Here is a 12,968-nt window from a genome sequence, read left to right as displayed (position 1 = left end):
AGTTGTTGCGACAAATTATTGCATCGAGACTCAAGTTATTTCGAACCAAGATAAACAATGTGCTCTCAAGCGGGGTTTAAGTTGTGGGGTAGGTGAACTCTTGATCAGAGGTCAGGAATTTGATTCTTCCTGCCAACACTTTCTTGGACTAGCATGTCGCATAGAGTTTGCTCAGTGTGGTTTACCTAACTAGCATAGTTTGCATGCTATTGCGTTAGTCCGGAGGTTTACCCAGAACGCACCAAAAGGTAGCGGTTGCGGATTCCCACGTCACCAAAAAAAAAAAGAAAGATAAACAATGCAATACAAGTTAATAGAAGCATTATTATGACAAAATGCGGGTCAGATTACGTGATCAATTGTGGTAGCAAGAAATAAACTAAAAAGAACCATACAAAAAAACAATGTGGCATGATAGATTCTCAAATTTGCTATGTAATTTTTCAAACATATGTATAAGTCACCTCTCGAACATTAGATGGCATGAAAGCCAAGACCATAAGTACTGCTAAAATGCATATGGGCAGCAGAAGCAGCATGAATGGCGGCGGAGGAAGCGGCGGAAGTATGAGCGGCAATATCAGCAACGACGCCGTGAGGCACGCCAGCAGGAACAAGGGCTTGAGCGTGAAGTAGCGAGACATCCTCATTCCATATTGGCTGCTGCTGCTGCTGCTGCTCCTCCTCAGAGGATTCTGAGCTTGATTCTTGATAATGCTGTTCAAGTAAGGATCTTGAAGATCGATGAAACCTTTCGACAATCCCATGTTCTTCGGTTTCGCCTCTTGTCCACTCATTTGGAAGATGCTTGATTAAGATTGGCTATGTTCTTGGAAAGTAGGATTGATGTTGAGAATTTGGATGATGAATTCAAGATCTCAAGTTTCTGTTTCACTCAGTGCAAGCACAAGTTTTGGTTGATCCTTCAAGAATGAAATTAATCCAACTGTCATAGAAGATTATTCAGCATCATCAGATTCAGTTAACAGAGAAGTGATTAATCAAATTATCTTGCTAACTTTTATGCGCCAAAGGGCCTCATCATTTATTTGCATAATTTCTAATCCCTTTTTCACCCCCCCAAAAAAAAAATTTGATCCAGAAAAAATCTTAACACAAGATTATGACCAAATCAAAACCATCAGATTCTCTGTAAAAAAGGGCAAAACCCAAAATAATCAGACAATCACATGCCAAGATTATAATAATTTATAAACCCAATGTTCATCTGCAAACTGTACATAAAACTCGTACGAACAATTTCAAGAAAGAAAAACAAATAACAACAAAGCTCAAAGTATATATAAATACACACCTATAATGTCGATTTCCGAATCCCTTCCAGAAAATGAATCTAATCCCAAAGAATGCACCAAGAAACACAAAAAAACTCTTTCTTTTCAGATCAAAACTCTTTTTTTTTTTTTTTTTTTTTTTGCCGATGGAGAAGGATAACAAGTAAACCGAAACCCAATACAATATATTCCCAGTTGTGCGCTGTCTTTGTACAAGGAATGGAGAGATTTGATGAATAAGATTTTAGCTGAAAAGGAAAGGTGATGGAACCACAATGAACAATGCAGTGTATTTTGTTGCGTTGCTATAATACTATGTTATACGGGCGGGGGGAGTTTGGTGAACCTGCCTTTCTTATAAAAATAAATAAAATAAATGGTTTCAATGTTTGAGAAGGAGATTTATATGGATTTGGGGATGGCTTTGTTTAATTCAATGCCTTAAATAATGGGATTGGCAAGATTACATAATCCCATTTAATGTATATTAACATCTAAAGACAAACTTGCAGCAACATATATCTCTCATAATTATGAGAGGTGTTATAGAAAGTTAGCTGGTGCGAGTTCTCACGTAATAATTTTTTTAAAACAATATTCACTTCATTATTAGTTTAAAAATTTTAAAATGTGTATATATATATTAATAGTCCAAATGTTAATATTTATAACATTTTTTTTTTAAAATGTTAATATTATATAGATATAGGTATATATTTAAGAAGGTATGACTTGTCACATGTGTGTGTGTGTGAAGGAAAGAGAGAAAAAGGAAAGGGGTTGGATTCAGTGAATGAACAAATTAAAGTCCAAGTGGGAGGCTTTATGAATTTGAATTTGAAGACCAAGGTGCTTCACCCCTGGACATTCTTTCTCTGCCCACTATTTTTTTTTTTTACCTTTTCTTTTTATGGTAATCACTGCATATTATTATTTCACGAAAACTTGAATTTTTTTTAATTGATTTCAAATTTAATTTAATTTAATTTAAATACATGAACAACAATATATCTAAATCAATGACCCTGTCTAAATATTACTGTATTAGGTTCGGTGCGTTATACGATTCAATATGAATTTCGAAAATTCTTTTTTTAATAGTTAATTTTGCAAATTCTAAAACATGTAATTTACTGGCCAAACTGAACCCAAATTACGCAAGTTATTTTCGCTCATTTGTGTCGTTTTTCTGTGTTTGTTCATTGGTATTTTAGTTAGGTTTGCCAATGTCATTTGCTTTTATGAGTTAAATTAAATTTTGGCTTGAAACAATATAAAGGGCAATTGTTTTGTTTTATTTTTTCCTCCATCTTTATGCGATTTTAGTCATTTATATTGTCAAATTTTAATTTTATTGTGCTATAATTTTTTTGGATAATTTTAGTTACTTTTCTAGCGTAGTGTCGACGTGGCGCTAGAGCAGTGTTGACGTGACTCTGACGTATATAGTGTCATATCAATAATTTCAATAAAAAAATAAATAAAATTATCAAAAGTCAAAAGATACATGACAAAAAAATGAATTTGATAATACATAGGATCAAAATGCGACAAAAATTACAAGATCGAAAACCGAGTTTTATTGATATATATTTATATTAGACTTTTTGTTGGATTTTTATAACATAGCCTATTGTACGGAATAGTTCTTTCCTACGTGGGGAGTTTAGAACCATTCAAAGTGGTGGACTCCACGTGAGAGTCCATCATATCCAATGGTTAAGATAGAGTTTTCCCAATTGTACACGCGTTTTGTATGTGTTAAAGCATCGATTATATTTTTATTTTTAAATTTTTTATATTCTTTACGGATTCGTTAAAATAATTAAATTTTAGTTGAATTGTTATGTAAAAACAAAATTTACTGCTTAGTTTTTTTGAGTAAAAATATGCCTACTATATTAAAAATGTGTATATAGTTGCATGTTTTATTTTTGAAAAATGTTTGATATATACCTTGTAGTGTACACTTTGGTTACACCCTTATTTAAAATTGTCCTCATTAAATATAAAATTACTCATGATAACAAATAAATATTTAGTTGGTCAAGAAAAATTTTGTGATTAATAAGTAAGGGTGTAAACCAAGGTGTATCTAGTTATTTTTTGATTAAAACATTTTGTAATAAATACTATTTAAAAAAATACATCTTCATATCCTTTTATATTTATTGAGTATGAGATTGTGGAAATTTTCACCCTACCTCTACAGACACTGTCATAATAATGCATCGAAAGGTGAAAATTTATCAATACTAGCGTCTCTTGCACGCGATACATGCATATACACATTTTTTTTGTATGTTAATTAATTTTTGTTTTGTTTTTAGAACCCACATGATAAATTAGATATTCAAAAATTTAAGAGTGATAACTATATAATCTAAATATTTTTTTTAAAAAAATTATATAGTCTAAAGATTAAAAAATACAAATAAAGATAATGAGTGTTATTTTAATTTAGTAAATAAGATTGTTTCTTATGACTTATAAAATGTTGGAAATTGTATTATTGAATGAATTACAATTGAAATGGGCTTGAAAGGGTTTGAATTGATTAACCCAAATTGTTTGTAAAAGCCTTGTTCAAAGTATTATAAAATTCAAAATTTTGGTGACATAAATTGGTGACATATACAGAAACATCTGTGATAACGTAGATTTCTGATTTCTCAAAATCTCTCCCTCACTTTTTCAAAAGAAAAGTTAAAGCATATTTTCGTTCGTTGAAGTTCGTGATATTTGCAGTGCTGCTATATCACGATCGAAAGTCGTTGTATCTTAGAGACGATTGCCGCTAACGTTTAGCACTTGGAACAGACAATTTCGTCTTGCAGATAGAGAGTTTCTCTCGCCTCGACTGTGTTGATCATTTTCGTTGCTGTTGATTGCTTCCGACATTGAAGTTTTCAGAATTCAAAATACAACTTAATAACAGAAAATATACGACGTGATTTCTCTTAATTTAAACAGTTACAACAATTCAGTTTATTTTATTTTTTTGAAAAATGCATGCATTTGATTTTGATTTTGATTTTGATTTGAGCAACAAATTAAACATGCATGCATTTGTTAAATAAATAGCGACGGGTAAGAAGAAGAATGGAATAATAATAATTTTCAAATATTTGGCAATGGCTTCCATTTGGTCTGTCTGCTGTCGTACATTATATTACTTTGAAAAGTCATAGTCAAACATGAGCATCCCCCCTTCAATTTTAACTTCTCATTTGGATTTTCACTTTTTGAATGAGAGTGGATCACTTTCTTATATATTCACATGCCACATGATCCATTGTATTATTAATTTGGATTTCCTTTGTATATAATTAAGTTTCCGTTAATTATTATTTCAGAATTATTGCTTTTTTTGACAACCCTGATATGATATTTTTTATACGATCAAGTGTATGTGATTCTACCAAAAAAATGTTATCAATAGGGTAACTTATATGTTTTAACCACACGGCAATTAGTTTTGAATGTTTTTTCGTCCCAATTAACTGGTCAGATACACAACTTTCATAATTAGCTCAATGTGCATAAAAAATTATGGTCGGTAATAACATTTTAATCATCTTGTCAATGTAAAAAAATGTTTTTTTTTCTTAACAATTTTATTTTACAAACGACACTGTAATGAAACCTATAGCTAGCTAGCTATAATAACATAGTCAAAATATTTATTTATGCTTTAGAACAAAAGGAATGAAAATGAAACGATCGATGCTATCTTTCGGGCAATATCCGAATGAGTGAAAAAAAATTGGGCCTGTAGATCTTGGTAGCATCGATGAAATCAAAATAAAGCTAAAAATTGGCATATCGAACAAATATCACATCAAGATTATTTATATAATATGTATGCCAAAAATATAATTATAATATGGAGTAATGTGGGTGCTGCATGCCTTGATTATTTTACTGGTTCAATGCATTAGATCGGCTCCATTAATCAACTTGTAAAATTCTAATTCCTCGTACGTACTCCACCTTTTCCAATTTAATCCAACTCTCAATTAACAAATCAATAAATTCATGAATCCAGTTGCTGTGTTTGTATTTAGCCCCATCTCTGAATTCGCCGCCCATGTAAATTAATCGCTTTTTTTTAAGCCATTAAACTCGTACTTTTCAAGATCTACTTGTTAATCGAATGATTAATTAAGGAGTGGTTGCGAGTAAGCCAAATCACGTCACACACTATTCAAATTCATCGGCACTATTTAATCGGTACGTAGTACTAACCCAAATCAAGATTCGTCGTTCGATAACGGGGTCGAACGATGTATATATATCGATCGAGATGGATTATTACTCAACTTTAGCTAGATACATGTTGTATATATTGAATCAGGGACCTAGCTAGGATTTTTATGTGAAGGGGGCGAACTTGGTATATGTAATTATTGATTATTAAAAAATTAAAAATATATATATATACATAATAAAATAAAAAAATTATTTTTGATTCATATCATTGAGAAACGTTTATTAAAAATTTGAAAAAAAAACTGAATCTCTTATAATGAAATATTTAAATGTTAAAATTAAAACTTTAATCAGTGCAAAAAAAATATTTAACATGCAGATTAAAAATTAAAATACTTTGTAATTTTTTTATTTACATGTATATTATATTTAGATAAATTACAATACTCAATTTTTTTTATACAATTTCAAACTAAGTAGTGATTAAATTTATTATGAAATTTTTGAACAAAATATGCATAAGTGTAATATTAACGAATAAATGTTAAAACATTAATCTTAATTTCATTTTTAATTACAAATTTAACACCTAAAACTCTAAGCTCCATGAAATTAAAATTAAAATAGTTAAGTTTATCTAATTAATATATCTTTGACATACTAACTAAAAAATCTCATTTTTAATTGTTTTTTATTTAATTAATTATATAATGATATATATATATATACAAAAAAATTTGAAAAAATTGAGGGGGGCGACGGCCCCCACGCCCCCCCCCTCTAGCTCCGTCTCTGTATTGAATGTATGCATCGTCATTAATCTCACTATAAGTTGATATATCATGTAGATAGATTCATGCAATATGTTTGTATATTGTAATTAAGATCGATGATTAATTTAAGGAAACACAGACAAGTTGCGTCATACAATGGCGCGGGTAGCATATATATAAGGAAAAAGGTTTAATGAAGTTAATTAATTATTAATGAATTGTGTGTTGACCCACAAAAAGTCAAAAAAAATTTCTCCCATTTGTTTGTGTTTGGTTGGAATAATTATGCTCCTTCACCAACTGGAACCAATATATCAAAATCTTGGGCTCACCACTTGGCTCTGTTACCAACACACACTACCATTTTTTTTTTTAAAAAAAAATTGTCCCAATTGCCATACTTTCAGCACAACTAGACAATATATAATTATCACTAATTAGCTTGTTTGATGATACATTAATCCAAATTGTTGACATATTTATTAGGGTCTTAATTAAGTTGCGTAATGAAGGGGCATCCACATTGACATGTTTTTTCATTATACATATGTGCTGGTGAATAAACCATCATTGCCAAAAATTGAAACGGGGTCGCCTAATGTATTATTTTTATGACGGAAATATGATTTTTTTGGGGGGGAAAATATAGATGAAATATGATGAGATGGAAGCTTAAATTTTTTGGATGCATTTATGTGAAAGAGAATTTACTTGTGTACTTTGACTTTTGATTACGTTTGATAAGTGAATTGTCTCTAAAATTAGTGACGAATTTGAAATAAAACATAACATTTTAGTGACGATTTACTGATGATTAAACTGTCGCTAATTGCAGCGACAGTTATTTTATAAATTAGTCGCTAATTAAATGGTACGTTTCAATATTTATTTATAAGCATTATATTTGTTGCATAATTTGTTTGCATTTAATAATAACTCACACACGTATTTTGTCAACGACTGAAAAATACCCAAAAGTTTTGTTCGAGTTACAACCTTATTGATGTATGTAGCGTTACATACATCAATGTAGTTATTATATATTAATTGGATCAAAAATACATTCTTTAAAATAATAAATAATAAATATATCGATTAATTAATAACTTATAAATTAAAAAATTTTATGATCTCAACATTATTAATTTATAGAAATTTTATTTTATTTGTAGTTAGTAGTTTTTTTTTTCAAATTAAGTGCTTGGATAAAATTAATTCTAATACCAACTTACATAAATTTACTTATTTACCTAACAAATCTTACGTAATTAATTCTAAAACATTTCGTTTTCTGCCACTTTAACATTTAATTATACAACGGAAAAAAAGGAAAGAAAAAGCGGACAAAAAGGGTGATTGTTCGATGCTCTCTCATTAGATTTATTGTGGGAGAAAGTCCCACATTAAATGAAAATCATACTGGAGCATACGTAATAATAAGGCTGGATACATGTCGCATCCGTCGACCGCGGCCCAAAGTCTTGTTTTCAATCTGGCCCGGGCCCATGTTCTCAGCCTTTAAGGCGAGGAGATTGCGAGACATAGGCCCGAAGGTTGCTAATATATATCAGGCCCGCTCTGATCATATGGCGATGAAGTTAGTGAAAGAACCCTTCTTCGGCTCACCTGCAGTGATGGAGATCCTTATTCTTAAAAGGGGACTGCGCAACCTTTAATCGAACATTCCACTTTTTTTGTCTCTCCTCTTCTTGCTTTTTTTTTTCCTCCTTGCATAAAATATTATAAAAAAACGAAATGATTTAGAATGAATTATGTAATATTTTTTCTCCTTTTCTTGTTTTTTTTCCCTCCTTGAATAAAATATTATAAAAAAATGAAATGATTTAGAATGAATTATGTACTATTTGTTTTTTCATTGTTAGGTAAATACGTAAATAAATCTAAGTATGTTTAACAATCACACTTTTGTCCCCCTCTCTCTCGTTTTTTTGTTTTGTTTTGTTTTGTTTTGTTTCTCGTTGTATAAAATATTAAAATGATAGAAAAGAAATGATTTAGGATGACTTATGTAAGATTTGCTAGGTAAATAAATAAATTAAGTAAGTTGGTATCAAAATTAATTTTATCCACATTTAATTAAAAAAAAAAAAACTACCGAGGGTGTTTGGGAGAGCTTTTAAGCTCTTAAAAACAGCTTTTAAGTTGTTTTAGAGCTTAAAAGCTCCCGGATCTGTTTGGTAAATTTTTTTAGAAAAGTAAGGGGGAGATACTTTTTTAAAAAAAGATCTTATTTTAACATTCTATTTCTCTAAAATATCCTTAAATATTTTAATAAATCTCCATCATATCCTCCACCCATTAAATATTAAATATTATTTTTTAAAAAAATTCCAAATCACATAAATTTTTCTAAAATAAAAATATTATAACAATTTTATTTTTTAATATATGTTTATTATAAAACTATTTTCATATATGTATAACTCGAAACATTATTTTCATATAATTATACCCTTTGGGTAATTTTGACAATAAAAAGATTTTATAATACCAAACATATCAACATCTTTAAGTTATTTAAAATAAGTTTATCCAAACACTTTAACAGCTTATTTTTAAAATAAGTTCTAACAGCTTATAAACTCGTAAAACAACTTTTAAGCTCTAGGAGCTTATAAGCTCTTTTTAATAATACAAATTCGTGCTTGAATGGGCTAATATGTTCCCTCAAGTTTAGAGGCCTTATTTTAAATAATGTCATGCAAATTCTTCAATCTAAGTAAAATCCTAATTAAGGTTATTCATTGATTTGGGACAAAATAGATATTGTTTAATTTGTACTAGCTAAAATTAATTAATTTTTTTATTCAATTAAAATTCTAATGATCCCAATGGTAAAATCCCAAAAAGTTGTATTGCAAAAAGCTTAAATAAAAAATAAAGACAAAGACAAAAAAAAAAAAAAAATGGTACGTAGATTTGAATTTCAGATAATGCTTCCATCTGAGATTGCTGCACTTCTTGTAATCACAACGATCCCTCCCGTGATGATATACCCGTCTGCTTCCTTGTTCGCTTCCTCCACATTGTCCTTATTTATTATCTGCATGTTCATCCATTCATTCAAAGTAAATGCATGCACACAAGTATTATATATTTTTCAATAGTTGATTTGGAAATTGGCTTCTTAGACGTGTGTCTATATATATAATTAATTACCATAACATTTTTGCCAATTCTTGCATTTTTATCGATTATAGCCTTCCTTATCAGCGAGCCTTCGCCAATTCCGACCGGAATCCCCATGCCTTCTTCCCCCATGCAACTCTGCAAGTTGTGAACATCTTCGGGTGTTTAACATACTCAGTTTAGTAGATTAAATATCTCTGAATTGTTAAGATCGTGGGGTTGAACCTAAGTTAACTTAAGGAGAAAGCTAATTAAGATTGTTCAATTTTATATATACGGATATATTTCTAAAGATTTAATCCAGTCGACGTGAGTCATCTAACATATCTCTCACGCACATAAATAAAACTAGCGATCATGAACTTTACAAGACAATGAGTAGGCCATATAATGGCAACCCAACACATAACCGGTGGCGTACCTAGCATAACGTGGGGTAAATTTAATAAAAATTTAAAACTAATATAACAAAAAATATGTAATAACATTCATTATTAACTTCACACGTTTTTGCAATAACAATATTTGAGATTTCATACTTCGAAAATGTTGAACAATAACTTCATTATCAATTGTAACAAACACATCACGCTCAATGTGTGATACAAAACACAATACTTAATAAGCCAATAATGTTCTGGTTGTCAACCCTGTTAAAAAGTTAATGGTCAAATAGTCAACTTACCGTATTAAAATTTATCTTCGAAATTCGAAACCTTAGCTTTAGCATTCAGGCAATCACTCACGTGATCACAATTCCAAACAAGTACCTTGTTGGCATTTGGTAGATGTGTTATCACATGAGAGTTCCATCAATTCAAGCCGGCTTTTAGTTTTCTTTAAACAAATAAAATTTATGGGGCAATTACAAAACCCAGTTGCAAATATATTATGGCCCTCTTATTAATCAAACATGATCCTATTCCTAATCAATCTAAAATTAAATTAATATTTAAAAACACATTATATATAATACTAAATTAAATTAATATTTACTAGCGAGGGCAACTGGTTCTTTGACTGGTCGGGAAGGTCGAGTTATTCTTTCGCCTTCTCTTGTTTCTTTTGTGGTTGGTTTTGATATTTAATATTATCTTCTTGGTTTCAAAAAAAAAAAATTAATATTTAAAAACACATTATATATATATTATTATAGTAGCTCACGTGGGATATCTAACATAAATGGAGTCAGTATACATTTGATCAGCAGATAATTAGCTCTTACTTGATATTGGTAAGCATCAGCCCCCATAATTATTGAATCTTCGATCACAGCTTCATCGGCTACCCTTGTCATTACACCAACTACTGTCCCCTTTATCTTGCACCTCTGCTTAGTTTAATTTCAAAGACAAGAAGCAGCACACGAAACAGGAAAAAAAGAATGTTAAAAAACAAAACAAGAATTTCTTAAAATGGGCTGAATGATTTCTCTGTTTCATTCTTACGTTGAGAATGCAGCCATCTGCAATGACGGAATCTGCGATTACGGCATCGTTTACAAGAGTTGGAGGAAGACACCGAGGTAATGTGTAGAGTGGAGTATCTCTATCATAGAATCTGCTGCAATACACGATTGTTCTTGCGGTGTCAATTGTTTATGATTTTTATTCAAATTTTTAGAATCACACTTGCAAGTTTGTATCTTTCTTCAGTACTTTTTAGCTACTTCCGAGTATTTTGAGTGCTTAATTAGTCATATTTTAGCCGATACTATAGGCTTAATAAGTTGCACTAACTTATAGGCTTCATTTGTCCTTCGAACCAGTTCCATGTTTGCGCGGTAGTACGCCTCTATGCTCCTCATGTCCTCCCAATATCCATCGAATAGATAAGCCTGAACCTAGCAGTTTCAAGAAAAAGAAAATTTATAAAGCAAAGCTTTGACATGATCTTTGCATAATAATCCGGAAACCGACCTTCAATCCAAGTGAGATCGCGCCTCGGATTACTTCACTCTTCAAGTCATTTGCAGATGGGAAATAATCTCTCAGAAGTTTTATCATTGTATTTCTGTTGATCACATAGATCCCCATGCTGGGAAAACTACGTCTCGCGATGTCACGAGCCTCTTTCGAGTCCTCCGCCTGAAACATTAGTAGTCCACACGTTCTTGAGTTTAGTTACTTAGTTTGATCTTTAGATTTCAGTCATGAACCATATAGTCCATATGCATGCAAGAAGATGAACTTACTGATACTGACTTAGAAGCTTTCAATTCTTGATCTTCCTTGAATTCTATGACTTGATTCTTGGAACCTAATGCAAATATCCCAAATCCCAGATCCTCATTTCTTTGTTTACTCAATACAGACACCGTTATGTCCGCGTTGCTGCTGCGATGGACGTCTATAAGTTTCTGGTAATCCATTTTATACAGATGGTAACCAGGAATGACCAAATATTCAAGTACTGGATGCTCCTCCAGCATCCACAGACAACGTCGTATAGAATCAGCAGTTCCCTAAACACAGCAGAATAAGAAAGAAAACTATTACATGCATGCTTGAAAAATAGTTGGAAATTAAATCCAAGAACCATTATACAATGTGTGATCTAAACTTGCTCTGTAACCTGAAACCATCCTTTATCTTCTGGAGTCTGATAGGCAGCGATGACTTCGACGAATCCTTCTTTTAAAAGGTTTGTTCCCGAGTAGGCTCTGGAAAGGTGGGAATTCAAAGACGTCGAATTGAACTGCGTGATCGCGTAGATTTTGGATATGTTGCTGTTGATGCAGTTGCTAACAACTGCATCAATGAGCCTGTAGTTTCCAGCTATAGGAATGGCGCCTTCTGACCGTCGTTTTGTCAATGGATACAGCTTCGAGTGTGACGATCCATCTCCAAACACGATTGCAGCAACACTCTGGCACTAGTAAACGCTTCAATACATTCTTAAATTCATCCCACTCCCTCTGATGAAAAAACTAACAAAAACTTCATAATATTGCACCCCAACTGAAAAATCTTGGGCAAGTAATTTGCATATATATAAATACCATATTTAGGCCGAAACAACCAAAGTCCTCTGTGAAACACCAATGAGCTCAAGATACAGGTGATAAGCGATTCCATATGCAATTTAATTACCCGAAAACCCGACTCGAAAAAAAAAAGGAAACAAGGTAAATGGCTGTCACCTTGTTTGCTGGAGGGAGCAGATAAGTAGAGGATCCATTTGTTTGTAGATTCTTTGTATAGAAAATCGAAGAGAAGGATTTCGGCAAGCGTAGTTGTGATCCAGGTTTGTAACATAAATCTTTTATACTAATTCTTGGATTCATGGAACCACAAACAGACATCAGAAGTTAACAATCTTTGAAGTTAAACAGATAACTGGTACGTAGATTTTGTGGTATTTTGTGACAAATTTGCCTGATATGCAATCATTTAATGTTGTTGTAATTATAGATAGAAATGTTTGATTCCTTGTCCCTCTCTTAGAAAGGAATATTTAGGTTTCTTGTGGGTGATGCGGTACGTACAAGAGGCGAGCACAGCAGAGGGGATCAATTCTTACGGATTCATTTACTCTA

At 31.4% G+C, this 12,968-nt stretch overlaps 2 protein-coding genes across 2 annotated transcripts; both read right to left on the bottom strand.

The window, feature by feature from the left end:
- Positions 1-443: 443 nt before the first annotated feature.
- Positions 444-797, bottom strand: LOC140860472 (protein AUXIN-REGULATED GENE INVOLVED IN ORGAN SIZE-like). Its single transcript, XM_073263481.1, has one exon. The coding sequence runs from the start codon at positions 795-797 to the stop codon at positions 444-446; it is 354 nt and encodes a 117-aa protein (XP_073119582.1).
- An 8,411-nt stretch (positions 798-9,208) lies between these two features.
- Positions 9,209-12,716, bottom strand: LOC140860471 (inactive glucose-1-phosphate adenylyltransferase small subunit 2, chloroplastic). The gene is made up of 9 exons (XM_073263480.1): positions 12,573-12,716; positions 12,005-12,304; positions 11,625-11,894; positions 11,350-11,517; positions 11,170-11,273; positions 10,879-10,993; positions 10,656-10,760; positions 9,461-9,568; positions 9,209-9,344 (listed from the first exon to the last, which is right to left on the bottom strand). The coding sequence occupies exons 1-9, from the start codon at positions 12,714-12,716 to the stop codon at positions 9,228-9,230; spliced, it is 1,431 nt and encodes a 476-aa protein (XP_073119581.1). The 3' UTR covers positions 9,209-9,227.
- Positions 12,717-12,968: the final 252 nt, after the last annotated feature.

This window comes from Henckelia pumila, chromosome 4 (assembly GCF_033568475.1).
Source record: "Henckelia pumila isolate YLH828 chromosome 4, ASM3356847v2, whole genome shotgun sequence".
Taxonomy (NCBI): domain Eukaryota; kingdom Viridiplantae; phylum Streptophyta; class Magnoliopsida; order Lamiales; family Gesneriaceae; genus Henckelia; species Henckelia pumila.
The sequence above is the reverse complement of the archived record's forward strand: the minus strand, read 5'-3'. Positions and strand labels throughout refer to the sequence as shown.

Bases quoted from the DNA above. Each gene is read 5' to 3' on its own strand.
- LOC140860472 (XM_073263481.1), bottom strand. From the start codon at position 797: ATGAGTGGACAAGAGGCGAAACCGAAGAACATGGGATTGTCGAAAGGT.
- LOC140860471 (XM_073263480.1), bottom strand. From the start codon at position 12,716: ATGAATCCAAGAATTAGTATAAAAGATTTATGTTACAAACCTGGATCA. The intron at 12,305-12,572 runs GTGACAGCCATT...AGCGTTTACTAG, and splicing joins TGCTCCCTCCAGCAAACAAG to TGCCAGAGTGTTGCTGCAAT. The intron at 11,895-12,004 runs GTTACAGAGCAA...TGCTGTGTTTAG, and splicing joins AAGATAAAGGATGGTTTCAG to GGAACTGCTGATTCTATACG.